General features: G+C 40.5%; 2 protein-coding genes across 6 annotated transcripts in view; one reads left to right on the top strand and one right to left on the bottom strand.

Moving 5' to 3' along the window:
* The window catches only part of FAM210A (family with sequence similarity 210 member A), a 78,777-nt gene extending 72,491 nt beyond the window's left edge, over nt 1-6,286 (bottom strand). The window contains exon 1 of the mRNA XM_003406393.4: nt 6,113-6,286. The gene's annotated coding sequence lies outside the window, so the exon portion shown is untranslated. The remainder of the gene's footprint in view (nt 1-6,112) is intronic.
* A 92-nt stretch (nt 6,287-6,378) lies between these two features.
* The window catches only part of RNMT (RNA guanine-7 methyltransferase), a 50,418-nt gene continuing 32,817 nt past the window's right edge, over nt 6,379-23,979 (top strand). The window contains exons 1-5 of one of the 5 annotated variants that reach the window (XM_010586874.3): nt 6,379-6,466; nt 13,759-14,220; nt 15,618-15,753; nt 16,805-16,930; nt 23,042-23,157. In XM_010586874.3, coding sequence (XP_010585176.1) covers nt 13,801-14,220; nt 15,618-15,753; nt 16,805-16,930; nt 23,042-23,157 — 798 coding nt within the window. In that variant the 5' untranslated portion in view covers nt 6,379-6,466; nt 13,759-13,800. Of the gene's footprint in view, nt 6,857-13,758; nt 14,221-15,617; nt 15,754-16,804; nt 16,931-23,041; nt 23,158-23,979 lie in introns of all 5 variants that reach the window. The other 4 variants (XM_023544011.2, XM_010586876.3, XM_010586875.3 and 1 more) reach the window with 4 other exon arrangements.

The following is a 23,979-nucleotide window of genomic DNA, read 5'->3' on the forward strand; positions in this document are numbered from 1 at the left end:
CCTGGGAGTTCAAACTGCCGGCCTTTTGGTTAGCAGGCATAGCTCTTAACCTTTACGCCACCAGGGTTTCCTTTCGGCATACAGAACCCAACAGACGGTTTCAAATCTCCAGCCTTCATGTTTATGTTCCCAGCCAGGAAGATGATACTCTACCCCACAGATCCAGGTGGACTTAGCTAACTCCTACAAGTCTTATTTAAAGTGAAATATTGTTTCAGAAGAGGAAACTCAGCCTGTAAGTATGCAAAATGTTGATAAACTTCTTTTAGTTTATATGAACTCATGAAAATCAGTTTTTTCAGCTATATATAGAGATAAATTCTACAGTCACATTGAAAGATATGAACAGCATTATCTGATTTCACAGAAACCCTGGTGGTGTAGTGGTTAAGTGCTATGGCTGCTAACCAAAAGGTTGGCAGTTCGAATCTACCAGGTGCTCCTTGGAAACCCTATGGGGCAGTTCTACTCTGTCCTGTAGGGTCCTATGAGTCAGAATTGATTTGAAGGCAATAGGATGGTTTGGTTTTATCTGATTTCACATATTATAATAAGTCATAGTTGTTATAACAAAAGCTAAAAATGAAAGGTTAGCTGCAAGGCGGGTACCGTGCTAAGCACTATGTATTATTATATCATTTATTCTACAAAACAACTCCACGAGGAAATTAAAACACAGACACGTGACCAAGGACCCCATGGCTAGCAAGTAAAACCAGTATTTGAAAACATGCTGTCTGTACTCTTAACTGCTGTAACACACAAGTCACTTTTTATGGAGAAAAAGTTCAGAAAATATGATTTTTGACATTCCCAAAACTTACACTTCTCAGTCAAATCTTACTTTCCACTGTAGGAAAAACCTTTTAAACAAGAGTATTTTATTTGTTCCAAAAACACAGTAAAATCTTAGAATGGACCTTTGGTGACTGGACTGCTTAGGAGGAACACATCTCCCATAAACCACCTCTTTCCTGTCTTCACAGAACATATGGTTCTCAGAAAGCTCTAAATGTACCTGTATTTTAAAAACAAGTCTTATGTTTCAAAATATGAACTTCCACTCTACAATAGAAAGCACACTTCAAAATTACAACTCTGAGCAGAGAACTCTGAGCACTAACGACTCAAAAAAGAGGGACGGTATCTACAGAACCTGGTGCTCACCTTTAGTCTCACCAGGAAACTCATGTAACTACTTCATTCTTTCCCACGTTATCAGGAGAATCCACACTAGTAGGATAGGCTGGGTGAGAAAGCAGTGGGCACAACAAAACAACTCCAATATGGATATGAAGACTTAAAATCGTGAAAATGTCAATACTACCCAAAGCAATCCATAGATACATTGTAATACCAATCTAAATTCCAACAGCATTCTTTAAAGAGGTGAAAAACTAATCACCAACTTTATAAGGAAAGGGAAAAGCCCCCAGGTAAGTAAAACATTAGTGAAAAAGGAGAACGAAGTAGGAGGCCTCACACTATCTGATGTCAGAACATACTATACGGCTACAGTAGTCTAAATAGCTTGGTATTGGTACAACAACAGATACATAGACCAATGGAATAGAACTGAAAACCCAGAAATAAATCCATTCACCTATGGACACCCGATCTTCAAAAAACGGCCAAAGTCCACTAAATGAGGAAGCGATAGTGCGATACTTAAGGTTGTGTGTCAACTTGACTGGGCCATGATTCTTAGTGGTTTGGCAGTTATAATGTAGTTTGGTACTCATATGATGACATGATGTTGGTAAAACTGGATATCCCTTTGCAGAAAAATGAAACAGGATCCATACCTCACACCAAACACAAAAACTAACTCAAAATGGATTAAAGACCTAAATATAAAACCTAAAACTATAAAGTTCATGAAAGAAAACACAGGGACAATGCTTGGGACCCTAATTTATGGCATAAAGAGACTATCAAGCGTAATTAAAAAGGTACAAACTTCAGAAGATAAACTAAATAACTGGAACCTCCTAAAAATTAAATACTTACACTCATCGAAAGACCTTTCCAAGTAAGGAAAAAGAGAACCTACAGACTGGAAAAAAATCTTTGGCAACAACATATCTGATAATGGTTTAATCCCTAAAAAATACAGGAAACTTCAATAACTCAACAATAAAAAGACAAGTAACCCATTCATGAAATAAGCAAAGGACATGAACAGACACTTCACCAAAGAGGACATTCAGGTGGCCAATAAACACATGAAAAGATGCTTGTGATAGATGCAAATCAAAACCATGATGAACTATCATTTCACCTCTGCAAGAATGGCACTGATCAAAAATTCAGAAAACAATAAATGCTGGTGAGGTTATAGGGAGACTGAAACTCTCATATACTGCTGGTAGGACTATAAAATGATACAACCGCTATGGAAAATGATACAGTGCTTCTTTAAAAAGCTAGAAATATCATGTGATCCAGCAATCCCACTCCTAGGAATATATCCTAGAGAAATGAGCCGTCACACGAATAGACATATATGCACACCCATGTCTATTGCAGCATCATTTACAATAGCTAAAAGATGGAAACAGCCTAAATGCCCACCAACAAATGAGTGGATAAACAAACTATGGTACATACATACAATGTAATACTACGCAACGATGAACAACGATGAATCCACGAAACGTCCCACAACATGCATGAATCTGGAGGGCATTATGCTGAGTGAAATAAGTCAACCACAAAAGGACAAATATTGTATGAGACCGCTATTATAAAAACCCAAGAAAAGGTTTACACACAGAAATAAACAATCCTTGATGGTTATGAGGGAAGGGAGGGCTGGGCAATGGAAATCACCTACTAGATAGTAGACAAGCGCTAACTGGTAAAGGAAAAGACAATACACAATACAGGAAAAGTCAGCACAACTTGACCAAGGCATAGACACAGAAGCTTCCTAGACACACAGAAACACCCTGAGGCACCAAGTTACTGGGGCTGAGGACTGGGGACCACAGTGTCAGGGGACATCTAGGTCAAATGGCATAACATAGTTCATGAAGAAAATGTTCTATGTCTGACTTTGGTAAGTAGTATCTGGGGTCTTAAAAAAGCTTGTGAGCAGTCATGTAAGATATATCTCTTTGTCCCATCTTGTCTGGAGCAAAAGAGAATGAAGAAGACCAAAGACACAAGGGAAATATTAGTCCAAAGGACTGATGAGCCACATGAACTACAGCCTCCACCAGCCTGAGGCCAGAAGAACTAGATGATGCCCGGCTACCACCACTGACCACTCTGACAGGGATTACAATAGAGGGTCCCAGATAGAGTGGGAGGAAAACATAGAAAAAATTCAAATTCACAAAAAAAGACCAGACTTATTGGTCTCATAGAGACTGGAGAAACCCCCAAGACAATGGCCCTCAAACACCCTGCTAACTCAGAACAGAAGCCAGTCCTGAAGTCCACACTCAGGCAAAGATTTGACAGGCCATAAAAGAAACAACACGTGAGAAACGTGCTTTGTAGATCAATCAAGTATATGTGACCAAATGGGCAACACTTGCCCAAAAGCGAAGACCAGAAGGCAGGAACGGCCAGGAAAACTTGACAAATGGACATGGGGAACCTGGGGTGCAAAGGGGGAGCGTGCTGATGCATTGCGGGAATTGCAACAAATGTCATGAAACAAATTGTGTATACACTTTTGAATGAGAAACTAATTTGCTCTGTAAACTTTCACTCAAAGCACACATGCACACACACAAACAAAAAAAAAAGCACTGAATTGAAATAAATTCAGTATGTCCTAAAAAACAAAAACAAACAAAAAATGGATTTTTTTTTAAACCTTTCTTGGAGATACAGTAACTCAATGAGCACCTACTATGTGCTAGGCAAAGTTCAAGGCACCTTGGATAAATCACTGAACGATGATACTGCCTTGGTGGAGCTCACATTCTAGCAGTCATAACATCCTTCCCCAGCTATTTACTTTGAACATAATAATCCAGGCATTAAGAAGGACCAAAACGTGTTCTCAAAAACCACTCTGGCAGGCAACTGCCAGTTTGTGGTCTGGCCTCTGGCAGGCCCCAGCTCCTTATTAGCACAGAGCCCTGTCTCTGGAGACGGAATACCTGGGCCCACCTCCTAGCTCCACTACTTACTAGCTGTATTACCTTGTACAAATTACTCAATCCTCATCTGTAAAACAAAAATAATCAAAGCAATTACCTCACTGGATTACCTGACACATAGAAGGCACTAAGGTACTAAAACAAAAAAACCAAACCCATTGCCATCGAGTTGATTCCAACTCACAGAAACCCTACAGGACAGAGTAGAACTGCCCCATAGGGTTTCCAAGGAGCAGCTGGTGGATTTGAACTTTTGGTCAGCAACCAAGTTCTTAACCACTACACCACCAGGACTCCAATAAGGTACTAGCTGTTGGTATTATTATTATCGTATCCAGAAAGTTAAAGACTACTCAGGAAATAATGAGTGAAAATAACTGGTGGTTTTAGACATTTTATATGGCCCATTTACTCCCTCCATTACTACTACTTTCAAGCGTTCTTCCTCTTTTCCACTAAATTTAAATTATTCCAGCAAACTCTGGTAAAAAACTATCAAACTTGATGTCTATACATCACATTCAAAACAACAATTCATCTTGGAGTTTCTTGAACACAGAGAAAAACTTTTAAGTCAAAATTAGACTCATTTTCCCTAAAAGTAAGTAATTTTAGCATCAGAACTAGCAAATATGAGCTATGTAATTGCCTAATTTTAATGCCTGGACATGTAAATAGTAAATTCATTAGGCCTTTGATGTTGTTCATGAGCTGACGTTAATTCTCCACCTGACTCACTGCATATAATAAAAAACACAGGTGCAGTCATCTGAAACGGTTCATCTACTTGATAAAAACAGTCCTCATTCTCGGTTCAAAGTCTGAGCTAATCTCAGAAGGGTTAACGTCCACAATTTAGAAGTAACTAGATTGAAAAGTACATAATGCAAATCTTGCCTTTCCCAAAGTAAAGAAAAAAAAAAAAAAAAACCCAAACCCGTTGCCATCTAGTCGATCCTGACTCACAGCGAACCTATAGGACTGAGCAGAACTGCCCCAATAGGGTTTCTAAGGAGCGGCTGGTGGATCCCAACTGCCGACCTTTTGGTTAGCAGCCAAACGCTCTCAGGGCCCCTCCCCCAAAGCAAAGCTGGTAGCGCAGTGGTAAGAGCTACCGCTGCTAAGCAAAAGGTCGGCAGTTCGAATCCACCAGCCGCTCCTTGGAAACCCTATAAGGAAGTTCTAATCTGTCCTATAGGGTCGCTATGAGTCGGAATCATCGACTCCATGCAACGGGTTTTGGTTACTTACAAGGCAGGCTACTAACAGTTTCAAAGCTGCTTTTAAGGGAATCAATTTTGATTAAAAATAGTTCAAGATGGATTGCAAATCTGATCAGGTTTTTGCACCATTAAAGTGGAAAGGTGCCGGGGTACAACATTAATAGGCACACACGATAACAACGTCTTACATCACATGGACAGTTTTGACCCTAATTATAGGGTTGAAAGTCCTTAACTGTGGAGCTTTGAGTTTTAGTACAGAAGATGCCTTTGATTGTCCAGGGGAAATCTGAGGGAATAGACAAAGTGTGTTGTCCTCCAGCAACCACCCCACACGAAATCCTAACCAACACACAGTAATATGCTTTTATGCGTTTCACAAGAAGCGGTATACCCATTTCTCCAGAGTCCGTCATGATAACGGCCTCCGTGGAATGAAGAATGGCACGGCTTCCCAAATACGGCGGCAGAGAAAGACCTGCCAGTCATTGCTCTTTTTAAGTCAACTCCAAGGGCACAGGCCCTTCTTCAGCTGGGAGGAGCAGAAGGCGATGGGTTACAGAGCAGGAGGCTGAGAAACAGGCCCGTGATCCTTCTCGGCTGGCACGTGTGGGGCCCACACGTGCAGGTGCCCCGCGCTGGCGCTGGCGCTCACCGGGCAGTAGGCCAGGCTCTGTCCTGATCCCCACCACCTCCGCAACCCCCACCCGGTCGCGCGCCGCAGGGGCCCTCCTCGCCTCCCGCTGCCCCTGCGATGTGGGCCCAGGCTACCTCCACGGACGGCGGCGCCGCCGCGCAGGCCGGGCGACAGCTCCTTGGATGCCGCAAGAGTGCCACTCCTCAGCGCTGACCTTCCCGCCTCCCGGCCGAGGCCTGGCGATGCGGGTCGGGTGCCCTGTCCGCGGCTGCCGCGGTTCCTCGCCCTCCACCACCGAAATCCGCAGCCACACCCCCACGACGAGCGCTCGGCACGCTGGGCCTCGTAGTCTGGCGCAGAGGCAGCGGGAAGTTCCGCTGTGGCCCAGAGCGACGGCACGTGACCGGTCGCGCGGCAGAAATGACGTCACAAGGACCCAGCGCGCCGGTTCGCAGTTTCCGGAAACAGAATTGTGGATACCGGTTCTGGTGAGTGTAGCGGCAGAAGTTCCGGCCCTTGCTTTCTCCTCGTCGTAGGCCCTGCGCGCCGTGGCGGAGGTAGAAGGGCACTCAGTTCCTACCCGGGCTGGCTTCGCGTTAGCCCTGTGCGTTGAGTTCCTGTCTCGAGGGGCTTATTGTGCCCTCAAGCCCAAAGCAAAACAGGTACCACTCGTGGAGGCCGACAGGCGCAGTTGCTGCTCAAGACTGAGGGAGCAACCAGGGCCGCGCCTTTTCTTCCCATTTTACGCTAAGAAGATTTGGAAAAGACTTAATGGTTATTAAGCTGATTCTATTTTTCTTATCCGAAGGAAACGGAGTGTTGTATTCGAAGTAGTGTTTCTTTTGAGCGGCGGATCCGAAACCCGAGCAGGAGGTTAAGTAAGAGTATTAGGCTGCGCAAATGATGGAAGGAGGTGCACTTGCTGAAAAATTCCCTTGTCTCCTTTACTGCATGCTCTTGAGCCCCCTGAGTTGACTCCATCAAGCTGTCAGATCCTGGGTAGACCTCCTGCTTGAGCTTAAGCCTGGCGGCCCTGGTACCCTGCTCAGACGTTCACTGAGAAACTGAAATGACGGAGAGATGTGGCTTACCTCGAAGGAAAGCCTAATCTAAACGCCTATTTGGAGGTTTATTGCATATCCAGTCAGTTGACTGTTTACTCTAAGCTCCCTCCTCGAAAGTTCTGAGGGACAGCTCTCTTCCTGTTTGGAGTTTGTTCATTATTGTAATTTGACGCTCGGTTTTAAACATTCTTATCCATTTCTGCGGTCGTTTGGAATGCTGTCTCATTGGTTCTGACAGAATCGGTTATCTTTTCGAGACATCTAATCTGTGGAAATAGAGTTGCACAATATTGTTGTAAATATAAGTACAGTTCGCGCTTAAATCTCAATACTAATTTTAGGCAATACAGTTTCAGCCAAAAAGGTGTATCAGATGGCTTCATTTGAATTTAAAACCTGTGTGTATATCTTTATTAGAAAATAAATGGAAGAAGTGAAGATAGGGACTTGATAATGTGATGGTCAGTTGTACTAGATGATCATGTTGGTTAGTTCTGCATAGTATTTTTTGGAGTGTTTTTTTGTTTTTGTTTTCTCTGATCAAGTTCTCTGTATTTTGGTACCTGGATATTTTGCTACCTCAAACGGTGGATTGTTTTTGATGGTTACTATTGAGTGGATTCCAACTCATGGCAACCGCATGTGTGTCAGAATAGAACAGTGCTCCAGACGGTTGTCAAGATCTTTCAGTAACAGATTGCCAGGCCTGTCTTCCGAAGTGCCTCTGCATGGGTTTCAACTGCCAACCTTTCGGCTAGTATTTGAGTGTTTAACCTTTTGTGCGAACCAGTTTCCTTTGAAACCCTTCCGTAACTCAAGTCGTAGTGACTCGTATTTCCTCATTCCCTTAAGCAACTTTCTTTAAATTGTTATCCTTTTTCTTTACTCAAAAGTTTTTTTCATTCCCTTCTTTATATCTTTCAGCTTCTGTGCATTTAATCTGAATTTGCTGAATCTCACTAATCTTTTGATTTTTTCCCTCTTTTCCATTTACTTTGAATAATATAGCCTAATGTTTTAATAGTGGTATGCAGGGTATAAACTTCTTGAATGCATAATTTTCACACAGTCCTTCATTAAATTCTTCTGTAGTGGAAGTTGAGTAAATTTGTTAACCCAAACCAAACCCACTGCCGTCGAGTTGATTCCAACTCATAGCGACCCTATAGGACACAATAGAACTGCCCCATAGAGTTTCCAAGGAGCGCCTGGCGAATTTGAACTGCCGACCTCTTGGTTAGCAGCTGTAGCACTTAACCACTACACCACCAGGGTTTCCAGATTCGTTAAATGAATGAATAAATGGAGCAATGTAACAATTCCTGTCCAATAGTTATTTACCTCTCCTGCCCATTTTACAGACAGGAGCCCTGGTGGTGCAGTGGTTAAAGTGATTGACTGTTAACCAAAGGTCAGGGGTTCAAAACCACAAGCAGCTCCAGGGTAGAAAGATGTGATGGTCTGTTTGCATAGAGATTTACAGCCTCAGAAACCCTGTGGGGTCACTACAAGTTGGAATTGATTTAGAGGCAATGGGTTTAATTTTTGGTTTCCTGTTTTACAAGGAGACCTAGTTAAGTGCTTGGCTGCTAACCAAAAGGTCAGTGGTTCAAACTCACCAGCTACTCTGCTGGAGAAAGATGTGGCAGTCTGCATCTGTATAGATTACAGCCTTGGAAACCCAATGAGGACATGTCATAGATTGAATTATGTCCCCCCAAAAATGTGTGTATCAACCTGGTTAGGACATGATTCCCAGTATGGTGTGGTTGTCATCCATTTTGTGATTGTAATTTTATGTCGAGAGGATTAGGGTGGGATTGTAACATCACTCTTACTCAGGTCATCTCCCTGACCCAAGAAAAGGGGAGTTTCCCTGGGTTGTGGCCTGTACCACCTTTTATCTCAAGAGATAAAAGGAAACGGAAGCAAGCAGAGCATTGGGGACCTCATACCACCAAGAAAGTAGCACCAGTAGCAGACCTGTTCCTTTGGAAACAGGGTGCCTGTGCCTGAAAAACCTCTCCACCAGGTGAAGATTGAGGACAAGGACCTTCCGCCAGAGCTGACAGAGAGAGAAAGCCTTCCCCTGGAGCAGATGCCCTAAATTTGGACTTGTAACCTACTAGACTGTGAGAAAATAAGTTTTTCTTTGTTAAAGCCATCCACCTGTGGTACTTCTGTTATAGCAGCACTAGATGACTAAGACAGAATCTGGTACTGAGAGAGTGGGGTATTGCTCTAACAGATACCTAAAATGTGGAAGCAGTTTTGAAACTGTGAATGACTAGAGGAGCAGCAGTGAGAGAGGGCCAGCAGCAGCAGAGAACCTGCAGTGGCAAGGAGGTGGCAGTGACAGAGAACCAGCCGCAGGAGACCAGGGCCACACAGCGCTGGAGCCGACCCCCGGAGTGAGAAAGCTGAGTGCCTGTGCACAGGAGGCTTCCTGGTGGAGTGGGGTGCCTCCAGGCACTTATCGATGGAGCTTCTGAGCTTCGGAACACTTGCCCCAGCAGGGCAAATGTGAGAGTGAGGCCCGAGAAGCCGAGAGGCCAAGAAACCAGGAAGCAGAAGCCAAAGAGACAGGGAACACAAGAAGCGGAGCTGCCTCAGTCTCAAAAAGCATGGCCATGATCTCAAGGATTTCAAAGGGTGTAGCTGTGGCCTCTGGTGTTTCTAAGGGTGGAGTTGCCACTCAGATAGTCTAGGAGAATGGTGTGCCTAAAGCCCAGGGAGCAGAGTTGCTGTCCCAGTGGGCCTGGAAGGTGGAGCTGAAGCCCAGGGCGAGGGGCCTCCACTCAGAATCCAGAGAGTATGGCTAATACCTAGAGTCTGGAGGGCAGGGCTATTGTGTAAATTGTCTCAGAAAACAGAGGATTATTTTCAGAACTTTGAGGGTTAATGTAATATGTTCTGCTGACTTGCTTGGTACCTGTTATCCCTTCTGTCCCTCCAGTTTCTCCCATTTGTAATGGAAATGTCTGGCTTGTGTCTGTTCTGCCATTGTACCTTTGGGAGCAGATAACTTGTATTCCAGATTTCACAGATGAAGGGGAATGTTTGGATTTTGGTATTGGAGTTAAGACTTTTTCTATGATATGATGGGATGAATGTGTTTTGCATGTTGCAAGGGTGTGATTTTCAGGGGGCCAAAGGGTGGAACGTCAAGGATTGTACTATGTCCCCCCAAAAATGTGTGTATCAACTTGGTTAGGCCGTGATTCCCAGTATTGTGTGGTTGTCATCCATTTTGTGATTGTAATTTTATGTTGAGAGGATTAGAGTGGGATTGTAACACCACCCTTACTCAGGTCACCTCCCTGACCAATGGTAAAAGGAGTTTCCCTGGGTTGTGGCCTGCAACACCTTTTATCTCTCAAGAGATGAAAGGGAAGCAAGCAAAGAGTTGGGGACCTCATACCACCAAGAGAGCAGCACAGGGAGCAGAGCACGTCCTTTGGACACGGGATCCCTGCACCTGATCTTCCCAGAGCTGACAGAGAGAAAAAGCCTTCCCCTGGAGCTGATGCCCCGAATTTGGACTTGTAACCTACTAGATTGTGAGAAAATAAATTTCTCTTTGTTAAAGCCATCAACTTGTGGTATTTCTATTATGGTAGCACTAGATGACTAAGGACTAAGGTTGGAAACGCTGGCGGCATAGTGGTTAAGTGCTATGGCTGCTAACCAAAGAGTTGGCAGTTCGAATCCACCAGGCGCTCCTTGGAAACTCTATGGGGCAGTTCTATTGTGTCTTATAGGGTCACTGTGTATTGGAATCGACTCCTCAGCAAGGGGTTTTCACATATTACACAAGGAAAATTTGAAAGAAACTTAATGATCATTAAGCTGCAGAGCTGAATCTTGAAACTTCCTGTCCAAAAATAATTCCATTTACTTCACTTTCTACCTGATTTGGATGCCCATTATGAAATAGGGTTCTCAGAAGTCTTTGCTATAAGTTCCCAAACTTTTTCTGTTTGTGATGCTCTTAGTATCTCTGTTTTTTTAGGCCAAAAGAAATACCTAACAGTTTCACTTATTAAGTAGTTCAGTCCAAAGACTTTGGTAAGTATTTATGTCCTAATGACTTTGCCACTTTTTGTTTTTAAACAAATACATATAAGTTGAAATAAATAATATTTGTATTTAGTTTTTAATAGCCGCAACTGCTTACTAAGGGAATGTGTGCACCTGCTGGGCACTGCACAACTGCTCAAACCTTGAAATTAAGTTAGATAACTGTCTTCGTTAGCTAGTGCTGTTATAACAGAAATACCACAAGTGGATGGTTTTGACAAAGAGAAATTTATTTCCTCACAGTAAAGTAGGCTAAAAGTCCAAATTCGGGGAGTCAGATCCAGGGGAAGGCTTTCTCTCTCTGGAGAAAGGTCTTTCTTTTCAATCTTCCCCCAGACTAGGAGCTTCTCTGTGCAGGAACCCCGGGTCTAAAGGACCTGCTGTGCTTCCAGTACTTCTTTCTTGGTGATATGAGGTCCCCCCTCTCTGCTAGCTTCTCTTTCCTTTTATCTCCTGAGAGATAAAAGGTGGTACAGGTCACACCCCAGGGAAACTCCCATTACCATTGCTCAGGGATGTGACCTGGTAAGGGTTACCATCCCACCCTAATCCTCTTTAACAAACTTACCACCACAAAATGGAGGACAACCGCAGAATACTGGGAATCATGGCCCACCCAAATTGATATACACATTTTTGGGGGGGGACACAATTCAATCCATAACATTCCACCCTTTGCCCCCCCAAATCACATCTTTGCAACGTGTAAAACATATTCATCCCATCATATCATAGTAAAAGTCTTAACTCCAAGTCCAAAATCCAAAAATTCCTATTCATCTGTGAAATCTAGACTACAAGTTATCTACTTTCAAAGTACAGTGTCAGAATAGGCACAAGCTAGACATTTCCATTATAAATTGGAGAAACTGAAGGAAAAGAAGGCATAACAGGCACCAAGCAAGTCAGCAGAACATATTACAGTAGCCTTCAAGGCTTGAAAATAATCCTCTGTACTCCGAGACCATTTACACAATAGCCCTGCCTTCCAGGCTCTAGGTATTGGCCACACTCTCCAGATTCTGAGTGGAGGCCCCTCAGCTCCACCTTCCAGGCCCACTGGGACAGCAACTCTGCTCCCTCGGCTTCAGGCCCACCATTCTCCTAGTTCATCTGCGTGGCAAATCCACCCTTAGAAACATCAGAGGCCATAGCTCCACCCTTTGAAACCACTGAGGTCATGGCCATACCTTTTGAGACTGAGGCAGCTGGGCTACTTGTGTTCCTTGTCTCCTCAGCTTCTGCTTCCTGTGGCCTTTCAGCCCTCGGGTGCCACACCCGTATCTGCCCTGCTGGGGCAAGCGTACCAATGCTCTGTAGCTCCACCAGGAAGCCTCCCGCTCACAGGCACTCCGCTGACTTGCTCCATGGGTCAGCTCCAGCACTGGCGCTTGTCTCCTGGGTCTGCTGCTGCCTGTTCGATGCTGCTGCTGGTCCTCTGCTGCCGTTTCTCACCATCTGTGCCTTTTCCAGTGTTAACAGTTCTCACTTCCAGGTCTTCTATCCATTCAGTTTCAAAACCGCTTCCACGTTTTAGGTATCTGTTAGAGCAGCACCCCACTCTCCTGGTACCAAATTCTGTCTTGACTATCTAGTGCTGCTGTAACAGAAATACCAGAAGTGAATGGCTCTAACAAAGAGAAATTTATTTCTTCACAATAAAGTAGGCTAAAAGTCCAAATCTGGGGCGTTGGCTCGAGGGGAAGGCTTTCTCTGGAGGAAGATCTTTCCCGTCAATCTTCCCCTGGACTAGGGGCTTCTCTGTGCAGGAACCCCGGGTCTAAAGAACACGCCCTGCTCCCAGTGCTTCTTTCTTGGTGGTATGAGGTCCCCCATCTCTGCTAGCTTCCCTTTCCTTTTATCTCTTGAGAGATAAGAGGTGGTGCAGGCCACACCCCAGGGAAACTCCCTTTATGTTGGCTCAGGGATGTGACCTGGTAAGGGTGTTACAATCCCACCCTAATCCTCTTTAACATGAAATTACAGTCACAAAATGGAGGACAACCACAGGATAATGGGAATCATGGCCCAGCCGAATTGATACACACAGTTTTGGGGGGACATGATTCAGTCCATGACAGATACCATGCCACCCTCATTTCCTGTTTCACATTGATTTTCTTGTAGTAGCCCCAAAATCCCAGCTTCACAAAGTTATAATGTCATTAAAAGGAATATAGTACAGTCTACACAGTTGAAACTGTGATCTACCTGAAACTAGTAGTTTCTGTGATCTCTGCCAGAAGTCAAGTAACAAAATGCTGTGCCGAATGAGTTTGTTGTAGTGCCCCAGGGCACCTCAGCACACAATTTTGGTACAGAGGCTGTAGAGTAATTTAAGGGTCAGAATAGAAATGAAACTAACCAAAAATATCCTTTGCTGGCTTTAGTATCAATAGTGACTTTTATGGATGAGGTTATAGGTATGTTCGGGTATTATAATTAGTACTAGCTCTCTAGTATATTCAGAAATTCATACGTCACATATATAACCTTTTTTCAGTGTTCTTGCCACTGTGTGACTTTTTAAAACTCTTAGTTGATCACTGAAATTAAATGACTAGCTTCTAGTTAAAATCATTTTAAAGTCTTAGCATTATTGTTTACAAAATAATATCAATTTTTTGCCATTCCAGTGTTGGTTTATGAACTTCTACCATCAATCCAAGTAATCAAAAATGGAAAATTCTGCAAAAGCAGAGGAATATGAAAAGATCTCTTTTGAAGAGGGAAAACCATCAGTAAATTCTGAAACGGTGTCTTCATTCAGTATTAATGAAGACACAACAGCTTCTGGGACTGGGCCTTCTCAAGAGGCTCCTACCTGTGAGCGAGTAGGCACACCGAAAAAGAGAAAAATAGAGGTTGAAGATGATCTTATAAAGGAAAGTTCTCGTTGTGGGGAAGACACTTCATTCAGAAAAAGAAAACTTGATGCTGAAATTTTCCCAGAGGAGAAGGGCTCTGGAGATGATGATAGCATTTCAAAGAAAAGGAAAATAGAAGCTGATGATGTTCCAGCAAATGGATCTTCCACCGGAGATGGCTCTCAGCGAAAGAGAAAAAGAGAACTTGAGGATGTGTCTGAAAAACAGAGAGTATGTTGAATGTATTTTCTTTTATTCATAATGTAATATATGAAATTGAAATGTGAGACATCTGTGGAATAATTTTTTTTTTTTTACATAATCTTAGTAAGTTAAAAGTGTTCTTAATAGGATGCGGTCTTAAGGCACAGCAGACTTTTAACTCTTATAATTGTTTTTGTTAAGGCGAAACTTCCCCTGTTAATGAGTTAATTTTATGTTATTGCAGGATGTTTGTTGGACTAGAAACTTGAAAGTCAGTTTTTGGTTTGTTTTTTTGTAGTGTTTTAAAAAAAACAACCATATAGAGTATAGATGATTCACGCTTTTACCTTTTTTGTTAGATGTTCATCTCTTTTTGTGTCTGAATTGGTTGAGATCATCACTTAAAGTGATGAATTTCAAAATCACCCCCAGCTTTGCATTCTTTTATTAATATAATTGCCTAAAGAAATACATTGTTTCTAACTTTGGTTAATGTATTCTGCCTTCAGTTTTAGCTAAGTGGTTGCAAAAGCTTGATATTTAGAAGGGTTGTTATAGAGCAAGGGATAAGCAAGTAATTTACATCTAGGAATACCATATTGCAAAGGAACCTGAGGCAGAATCCATAATTGGAAAAAAAGAGTACTTTGATGAATGAGTAAAATTCTGTTATTAACCCTGAAGAGGAAAGTAGCGGATAGGCCACACATTTGCCATTGATGAAGTGTGAATCCCTGTAGCAGGGAAACTTGTGTCATTTTCAAACTTTTGCTAGCTGCAGAACTCTTGTTTTCAAGTGAAAACCTTATACTCAAACCTGATGTGTAGGATAGGTAAAAGATTGAGGCACTTTGGTTGAAAAGGGGCGTGAGAGGGAGCTGAAGCTCTTTTCCTACCATGGCATTTTTATAGAATACCCAGGGCCTCAGGGAGAACAGGCTGAAAACTCTTGTATTAGATTAATAGCAAATAATACTAATAAAAAATATTGACATTGAGCATAGCCTATTAAGTTCTAATTTGTTTACATATATTATCTCAATCCTGACAACAATTTTATTAAAAATAATTATAGTTATGATTATTCCTATTTTATTCCCTTATAGGAAGTCCATCCATTGATTGTCATTTACTGAATTGAATAAATTAGAACTCTGGAAGAGTATTGGTTTCATTAAGACATTGACACTGAAGTTAATACAGATGAAAGATCAAGATGAAAATATTAAACCTAGAGATATTTTTAAAACTAGGAAACAGGAAAACAACTTCTGATCGTAGTTAGCAGGATTTCTGTGGTTAATGCCATTACTTAGTGAATTTTACCTATTCCCGTAGTATTTTATCCTTATATAGGCCTAGATGTTCTTCTGGGCCTATTTTTACCATTTTCTGATCCTTTTGTTCCATTCTCTTATTTCCAGAACTTTGAAGAAGGACATAGCTCAGTAGTGGCTGCCCACTACAATGAACTTCAGGAAGTTGGTTTGGAGAAGCGTAGCCAAAGCCGTATTTTTTACCTAAGAAACTTTAATAATTGGATGAAAAGTGTCCTCATTGGTACGATTGTTTTTTAGTTTTTGGTTTAGAATTAGAAATTTTTACTTTAAATAATGTGTCATTTTTTTTCTCCCAAAATGGTTAACCACATGCCAAGCTCCTAGTCTTTAATCCCTGTGCATATAGTTATCAAACCTTGATTTAGTAAAGTTGGAGCCAACTTTTGGTTGAGTACATAAGATATTAAGGAGTATTTAATTGTAATAATACTTAGAATGACTACTTAATAGCATCCCCAAAACTCTGAAACAAATTCATTGCTGTTGAGTCAGTTCCGACTCATAGTGACCCTATAGAACTGCCCCATATGGTTTCCAAGGCTGTGAATCTTTACAGAAGCAGACTACCATATTTTTCTCCTGCAGAGCGGCTGGTTCAAACCACCAACCTTTCAGTTAGCAGCTTTAACCACTGCACCACCTTAATTCCATTTCATTCTAATAGTTTTGGAGCAGTGGCATAGTCATGTTGGATTAAATATTCAGGTTACGTTAAGTCAGTAAAATTTTACGTCTAGGCCTTTAAAGTTCATTGGTGATGCAAACCGTTAATGTGCTTAGCTGCTAATGGAAAGATTGGAGAGTCAATTTCACCCAGAGGCTCCTTGTAAGAAAAAACTGGTGATCTACTTCTGAAAAATCAGCCAATGAAAACTGCTCTGAAACACATGGGGTTGTCATGAGTTGAAATCCACTCAGCAGCAGTTGGTTTTTACTGGTTCTCCTAGCTTTGATGATAATTTACTAATTTTTAAAGATTAAAAATGTCTGGTATTTAATGTTGAATTGAATTCTGAAAGTAACCTTCAAAAAGCTGGCTTAACTTTCAAAAGTGCCACACACAGAGACTAATCTCTAATGCTAGGAGATCAAGTTAATTAACTTTTAGTTGTATTTTGAAATGTTTACCAATTGTTATGTATTAGCTTTATAAAGGAATGTGTAATAGTTTATATTACGTGTCAGGCAGAGATTAGTAGGTCATGAGAGGTAACAGTTTACGCTTTGGTGAAATGAAGAAGAGATAATTATGACTAATTTCTGTTTTATAGGGGAATTTTTAGAAAAGGTGCGACAGAAAAAAAAACGCGATATCACTGTTTTGGACCTGGGATGTGGTAAAGGTGGAGATTTGCTCAAGTGGAAAAAGGGAAGAATTAACAAGTTAGTTTGTACTGGTAAGAGAAATAAATGATGTGGGAAAGAATGATTTGTGGTCAGCCGGGTGAAAGATCTCATTTTCAATATGACACTTTTGGCAAGATAGATGGAGACTGTGCACAAGATAAGTATTTTTAAAAATGAGTTCTCAGACATTCCTGATGGGTATATAATATGGGTAAGGAGCCTGGGATAACCCATCCTTTCTCAAGGAAGGAAGCTATCAAAAACGGTTGGAATCCTGTCTAAAGGGCAAACCTGTAAATGCTTCCACTGGCCAAAGATAGAACAATTTGAACATCAAATGGAATAATGATTGCAGTGGATTGAAACATCAAATAAAGGAATAAAACCTCATTGCTCACTGTTGTTGATTGCTAGGAAACTTACTGTTCTGGATTTCATAAATTAGGGAGGCGAAATCAAGCAGTTATTTCAAACAATATTTCAAGTCAACCAAGTAGTTGATAAGGAAAGTTTCTTCTTTTTTTAAAAATTATAGGTAATAAATACAGGAGGAATGATAAAAATCACCGTTTTCCAGCACTTGATGAAATAATAGATCTAGCCAACAGTCATAAAAAGGTGCTAAAGCTGTTAGGGGAAAGATTGATAGTAACTTAATGAATGAATCATCTGAACCTACTGATCAGCCTTCACACTGAAAGTGGGACAGCCAGGTATGGTGCTTTTTCTGATGTGATCAATAATAGGAAGTACCCAGCATCACCTACAAGGCAGTGCTTAACTGAGCAGTTCTCAAACTGTTTGGTTTTAGGTCCCATGTGTACTCTTGAAAATTAATAAGGATCCCAAAGAGCTTTTGTGTACTTGGCTTAAATCTGTTGATATTTATTGTAACTAAGAATTTTTAAAATATTTCTTAATTCATTAAAAAATAAAATTTAGTGAGAAGACTGGCATTGTTTTACATTCTTGCAAATCTCTTTAGTGTCTGGATTAATAGGAAACAACCGAATTCTCATATCTGTCTCTATATTCAATGTGTTATACATTATTTTGGTTGATGAGTAGTTCTAAAATGAAGAAATATTTTAACAGCCTTTTCAAATAATTGGATATTCATGTTTGATACTACATCAAACTCAACAAGTGGAAGTTCTTTAAACATTAATTGTATTGTGGAATCTGAAATCCTGCCTGTGAACTTTTCTTCCTCTGTTACGTTAAAATCCACTGTTCTGTCTTGTACTTTGAGTGAACCTTTTTGCCCCACATGGTTTTGTAATATTTGGAAAATATTTAATTACTGAAGTTATGCAGATCCTCCAAATGTTGACATCAAGAAATCACATTTGCTTTTTTACCTGTCATAAAACTATAAGTGCTGGGAAAATGCTTGTGATGGTGGATACAAGTTTTTCAAAAATTCTAATTTCTACTTGAAAGCTTGGATTTTGTCATTGGCAACAAGTAGTATCCATTGTTTTCCTTTAAGTGGCAAGCCGACCTTGTTTATTTTTCAAGAAAACTTCTGCTAGGTATCCAAATCTAAATAACCATAGTGGTCTGTTGGTGGTTCTTTAAAGTTATAATTTTCTCTGAAAAAAGTGGCCAGGATGGCTCACAACTCACACAATCTCAGCAGTGCTTTTCTTCAAGACAGCCATCAAACTGGTATACAGAAGTGTTTTGTAACTTCCTATTTCATCACGTGCCAACAACAACAACAAAAAACCAAACCCACTGCCATTAAGTTGATTCCAACTCGTAACAACCCTATAAGACAGTAGAACTGCCGCATAGGGTTTCCAGGGAGCAGCTGGTGGATTCAAACTGCTGACCTTTTTGTTAGCAGCTGCAGCTCTTAACCACTGTGCCACCAGGGCTCCATGTAGGATGTTAAAAAGACATGTATTCAAGAGTCAGTACAATTAGTTTTTTATTTTTGCTGAATTATCAAGAGCATTGTTTAGTAAAACTCGCGGTTTTTTTTTTCTGCTAATGTATGGTGATGAAGAATACATGAAGTATTACTAGTACAGTTTGGTTGCACTGTAACCAAACATAGGCTCTTCTCCTGTCCTAGTGGATTGAAATAAGACGGACGCTACACCACCAGTTGCGAGGGAAGCAGAAAGTGGAAGCTTATTATTTATGCAAACAAGGAGCGACGTGGGGCCTAGTAGCTGAAAGACCACATGCTCCCCGCCCCGGGGGAGCTTGGACCTTTTATGCCCTCCAGTCCCCAAGGGGCAGGGATTGGTGCCCCAAATCTGACACCCCGATTCCTCACATGTCCGTATTTGGAGATTCAGGTGATGAGCCATGTTGCAAAGGAAGGGACATTTCACTCTGCAAATGGCCTTGGGTGCAGCTGTGTGCCAGAGAACATCTTCCTCTCTGGTGAAGTTCAAGTCGGGTCAAGTTCAGGGCCACGGCCCTTCAGGTCCTGTGCATACGCCAAACTCCTGGTTCTCACATGCATGGGATCCTGGTGCCAAATTCAAAACGCAGTTAGGGCTGTGGTGTAGTTGGGCCAAGCCACAATTAAAAACCATGACTTTTGGCAGGCTGTGAAGGGAGGGGACTGCGGTGGAGTGTGGGAAGCCTTGACAGCAGCTTCAGTACTACCTTGTACTCATTGCCAAGGTGCTAGCAATTTTATCTACCATCGCTTTTGTATCATCCATGCAAATCTCAACATAGTTGTTGTTGTTAGGTGCTGTTGAGTCAGTTCTGACTCAGCGACCCTGTGTGCAAAAGAATAAAACACAGATCCATCTCATTGAGGGTCTTCCTCTTTTTCACTGACGGTCTACTTTACCAAGCATGATGTCTTTCTCATCCGGTACTGGTCCCACCTGATAACATATCCAAAGTATGTGAGACGAAGTCTTGCCATCCTCATTTCTAAGGAGCGTTCTGTGTGTACGTCTTTTAAGACAGATTTGTTTGTTCTTCTGGCAGTCCGTGGTGTATTCAATATTCTTCGCCAACATCATTATTCAGAGGCATCAATTCTCCTTCAGTGTTTCATATTTATTGTCTAACTTTCATGTGCATATGAGGAGACTGAAAACACCATGGCTTGGCTCAGGCGTACCTTAGTCCCTAAAGTGACATCTTTGCTTTAAAGACCACTTTAAAGAGGTCTTTTGCAGCAAATTTGCTCAACACAGGGAAAAAGGCAAATAACGTATTTTATGAGAATAGTTTTGTCTTATTAAGAAAATAGTTCTGATCTTGGAGACCCCCTGAAAGGGCCTCAGAAATCCTCAAGGGTACACAGACTGCATTTAAATCACTAGCTTAAATAATTGAACTTCAGTCTAAACAAGCTCTTAGGTCTAACGACAGAAAATATAAGGCCTCGAGGGATATCCCAACTCCACTGGATACAATCAGCCAAATCTAAAATGTAGGCAATTCTGCGGGACAAATGACCTCATTTCCTCAGCATATGAATGTTGACTTAAGAGATTATCAACCAGATGCAACCTGTGAACCTTTTTTTGTGTCATTACTCAAACATAAACACTGCAAGAAAGTTGGAGTTTAGATAATTGGGGAAAATTAAACATGGACTCGGTATTAAAGACAATGACCGTATAACAATGTTTTTTGCCTTTTTTTGTCCAAACTGGGATATTTTTTTCTGGGATAAAAACCATACCAGATGGAACTCTTAGATACCATGTGTGTTGCAGGACTATGCTGGGCAGACAGAACTCTGAGATAACAGGTGTGCTGGGCAGACCAGTATTTATGGTCACCCAAATAATAGGTGGTTTTTTTTTTTTTTTAAATAATAGGTGGTGTTTTGTTGGACATGATAATGATACTGTGTTCTGTTCAAAATAGTAGTTTTAATTTGTTAGATACACATACTGAAGAAAAACTGAGGTAAATGATAGGATATCTGGGGTTTGCTAAATTCAAGCAAAAGCAAAAAGTTGAGGGGAGAAACGAAATTACGTGACAAAATCTTGATGGTTGTTGAAGCTAGATACATGGGTATGTGATAATTGATTGTACTAGTCTTTTTACTTCTAAATATATTTGAAAATGCCTATTAAAAAGTGAAACGTAATGTACAGGGGTGAGGAAATACATGAATTAAAACAACTCTATTAGTATTATTTTAAAAATAGGTTAAAATTTACCGGTCCATGAGTGGCATGAATGGTTTGCGCTCAACTACTAACCAAAAGGTTGGTGGTTTGAATCCACCTGGCAGCACCATGGAAGAAAGGCCTGGCAGTCTGCTTTTATAAAGATTACAGCCAAGAAAATTCAATGGAGCAGTTCTATAATACGGGGGCTCGCCATCAGTTGGAATTGGTTCAATGGCAATGGGTTTGTTTTGTTTTAAGTTTACATTCCTTAATAGTTCATGTAAACAGCTAGCAAATATACAATAAGTAAAAATTATATATATGATGTTTTTAGTGGTAGAGAGTGATAAAACTTATTGGTTGAACATACAGAATTCATTAAGTATATTTGGATTAATAAATACAATATCACCTTGAATTCATCATATTTTATGACGTTATTTTGGTTGCTGTTTCTGAAGTTAAATGTGAGTTTTCTTTTACTAGGTTATATCTCATTCTCAATTTACACATAATGCAAGGTGATGTTTTCATTTTCTTGTCTTTTCCTTGATAGAGACTCTTATTCTGGGTATTGGTAGATTTTGTATCTTTTTAAATTACAAAAACTATAATTTATAATTTGACTAAGTGTAGTATTCGATTATTCTCAATGAATTTGCTTTTACTTTTTTAAAGTCTTTTGTGCTTGTGTTTTAATTAAAGTACATATTGCATCCACCACCTGTCAGTTTGTTGTACTGTGATGATTTGAATGTTGCTCTGAAGCTGGAAGCTATGCCGCCAGTATTTCAAATACCTGCAGAGTCACCACGGTGGGCAGGTTTCAGTGGAGCTTCCATAATAAGACAGACGAGGAAGAAAATCCTGGCAATCTACTTCTAAAAATTAGCCAGTAAAAATCAGAATATTCTTCAAGACTTCAGCTTGCTTACTTTGGACTCATCATTAGGAGGGACTGATATCTGGAGAAGAACATCATGTTTGGTAAGGTGAAGGGCCAGCAAAGGTGAAGAAAATCCTTAATGAGATGGATTGGCACAGTGACCACAGCAGCGAACTCAAACAGACCAATGGTTACGAAGATGGTGCAGGACCAGCCAGTGTTCCATTCTCTTATTCATGGGGTCACCGTGAGTCAGAGCTGACAAGATAGCAACTAACAACAACCACAAATATTGCATGAATTATAAATATGCCCAGGTAGAAACTTGTTATACCCAAAATTGGGTTTATATTGTTGGGATTTTAATTTAAAATTGTATCTAAACTTTCCGCTTTTGACTTTGAGTAAGCATTTCAAAATCATGGTAGAACTTTTCTATTAGCACTATCTAATGAAAAAGCCTTTAGTCCCTTTTGAAAATTAATATGGCATTTTCATTGGAATAGTAACTTTTTCCTCTCTTTTATTTTGAAGGAAATACAACTTTTCCCTTGTCCTAAGGCTGGATCTCATGCCAAAGTTTAGATTAATTTCTAGATTTTCACCATTCTTACATTTACATTTTGTTACTTCTCAGTCTGTGAGCATAGTTAACAGCAGAGTTTTGAACCAGTTCTTCCCGGTTCAGTCATGGCTAGGGAAATGACACTGGAAGAGACCTGAATTTTTAAAATTGGGTGAACAGGAATAGGGAAAATTACAGGTCAAAGCTCTGCTAGAAAGTTAATCTTCCACTTAGAAGACAAGAGCAGTGTACATGTTACATAGCAACCAAATCTTTTACCCATCAGATTTTGAGTAGAGACAGTCAGAAACATTGATGCCTCGCTCAAAAATGGCAGTGGACCTCACCACTTTGAATGTGTGTGCTACGCTCCTCGGTCCTGCCAATAATCCAATCTCGTGTATCAGGCTGCTAAAAGGGCTTGCTACACCACTTCCGAGTCTCCCATTCAAGACTTCATGCCATGAATTTTCCTGTTCCATTTATCATTATAGATCACTCAAATTGTAAAAATTCAGCCTTCTTCCAGTTTTGCTTCGTCAGCCACGACAGATCTGGTTTGAAGCCCTGGTTAACAGTTACTCTCTTCCCTCTCCAGATATCGCTGATGTTTCTGTCAAACAGTGCCAGCAACGGTATGAGGACATGAAACACCGCTGTCGTGGTAATGAATATATTTTTAATGCAGAATTTATAACTGCTGATTGTTCAAAGGTACAGTTTTTTTTTTTTTTTTGTCTGCTTTTTATGTTTTTACTTTGGGTAAATGATTTGTTTTAAAAATCAACTAATTTTTTTCATGTCCTTTGAGACATAAATCTTAGGACATGTGTTTTTAGTTTCAACAAGAAATTTTATTATGATAAATGTTCTTAAAAGACTGGGTACCATAGGGATTTTTTACTTTTAATAATGTAAACTTCTGAAATTGTTGCTTTTCTGTTTGGACTTATTTTCTAATATTTTGAAAAATATAACTGAACTTATAGTATGTCTCGTTCATCTTATAATTTATTGGGGAAATTTACCAACATATCAGAATCTGTGTTTTTTTTTTTTCCTACATTCCAGCTATTTCTGAATCTTTTAACAACTATGAAGTTTAAAAACTGCAGAGGCACTTGGGTGGTGAAAGTCTCACCTTGAACTTTATGTTCTTTGTCTGACTCATTAGCTTACTAACCTATTATAGTTACTCATACACATTTCTTTTGAGGTTTTGAAAGTAAGAAGGAAAGGTGGTAATATACTGCTAGAAAGTTGGAAATCTTTAAAACACTTTTACATTTTTTTAAAATACCTAAGGCCAGTCTTTGTTTTTTACTTTAGCTTTCAGAGTAAAGCCAACTGTGAAAGGATCGACTCCTTTAAATGTCATTTGATTCATAGCTTTTTTAACGTGATTTCAGAATCCCTAATTTTTTGAGTTACTGTAAAATGAACAGTCAAATTATTCTATTATACCAGAGTAAGAGAATGATTTCATTATCACCCGTATTAAATAGAATTAATGTGAGGGAAAGGATAGATTGCTGA

Source organism: Loxodonta africana, chromosome 11 (genome assembly GCF_030014295.1).
Source record: "Loxodonta africana isolate mLoxAfr1 chromosome 11, mLoxAfr1.hap2, whole genome shotgun sequence".
In the NCBI taxonomy this organism is placed as follows: Eukaryota; Metazoa; Chordata; class Mammalia; order Proboscidea; family Elephantidae; genus Loxodonta; species Loxodonta africana.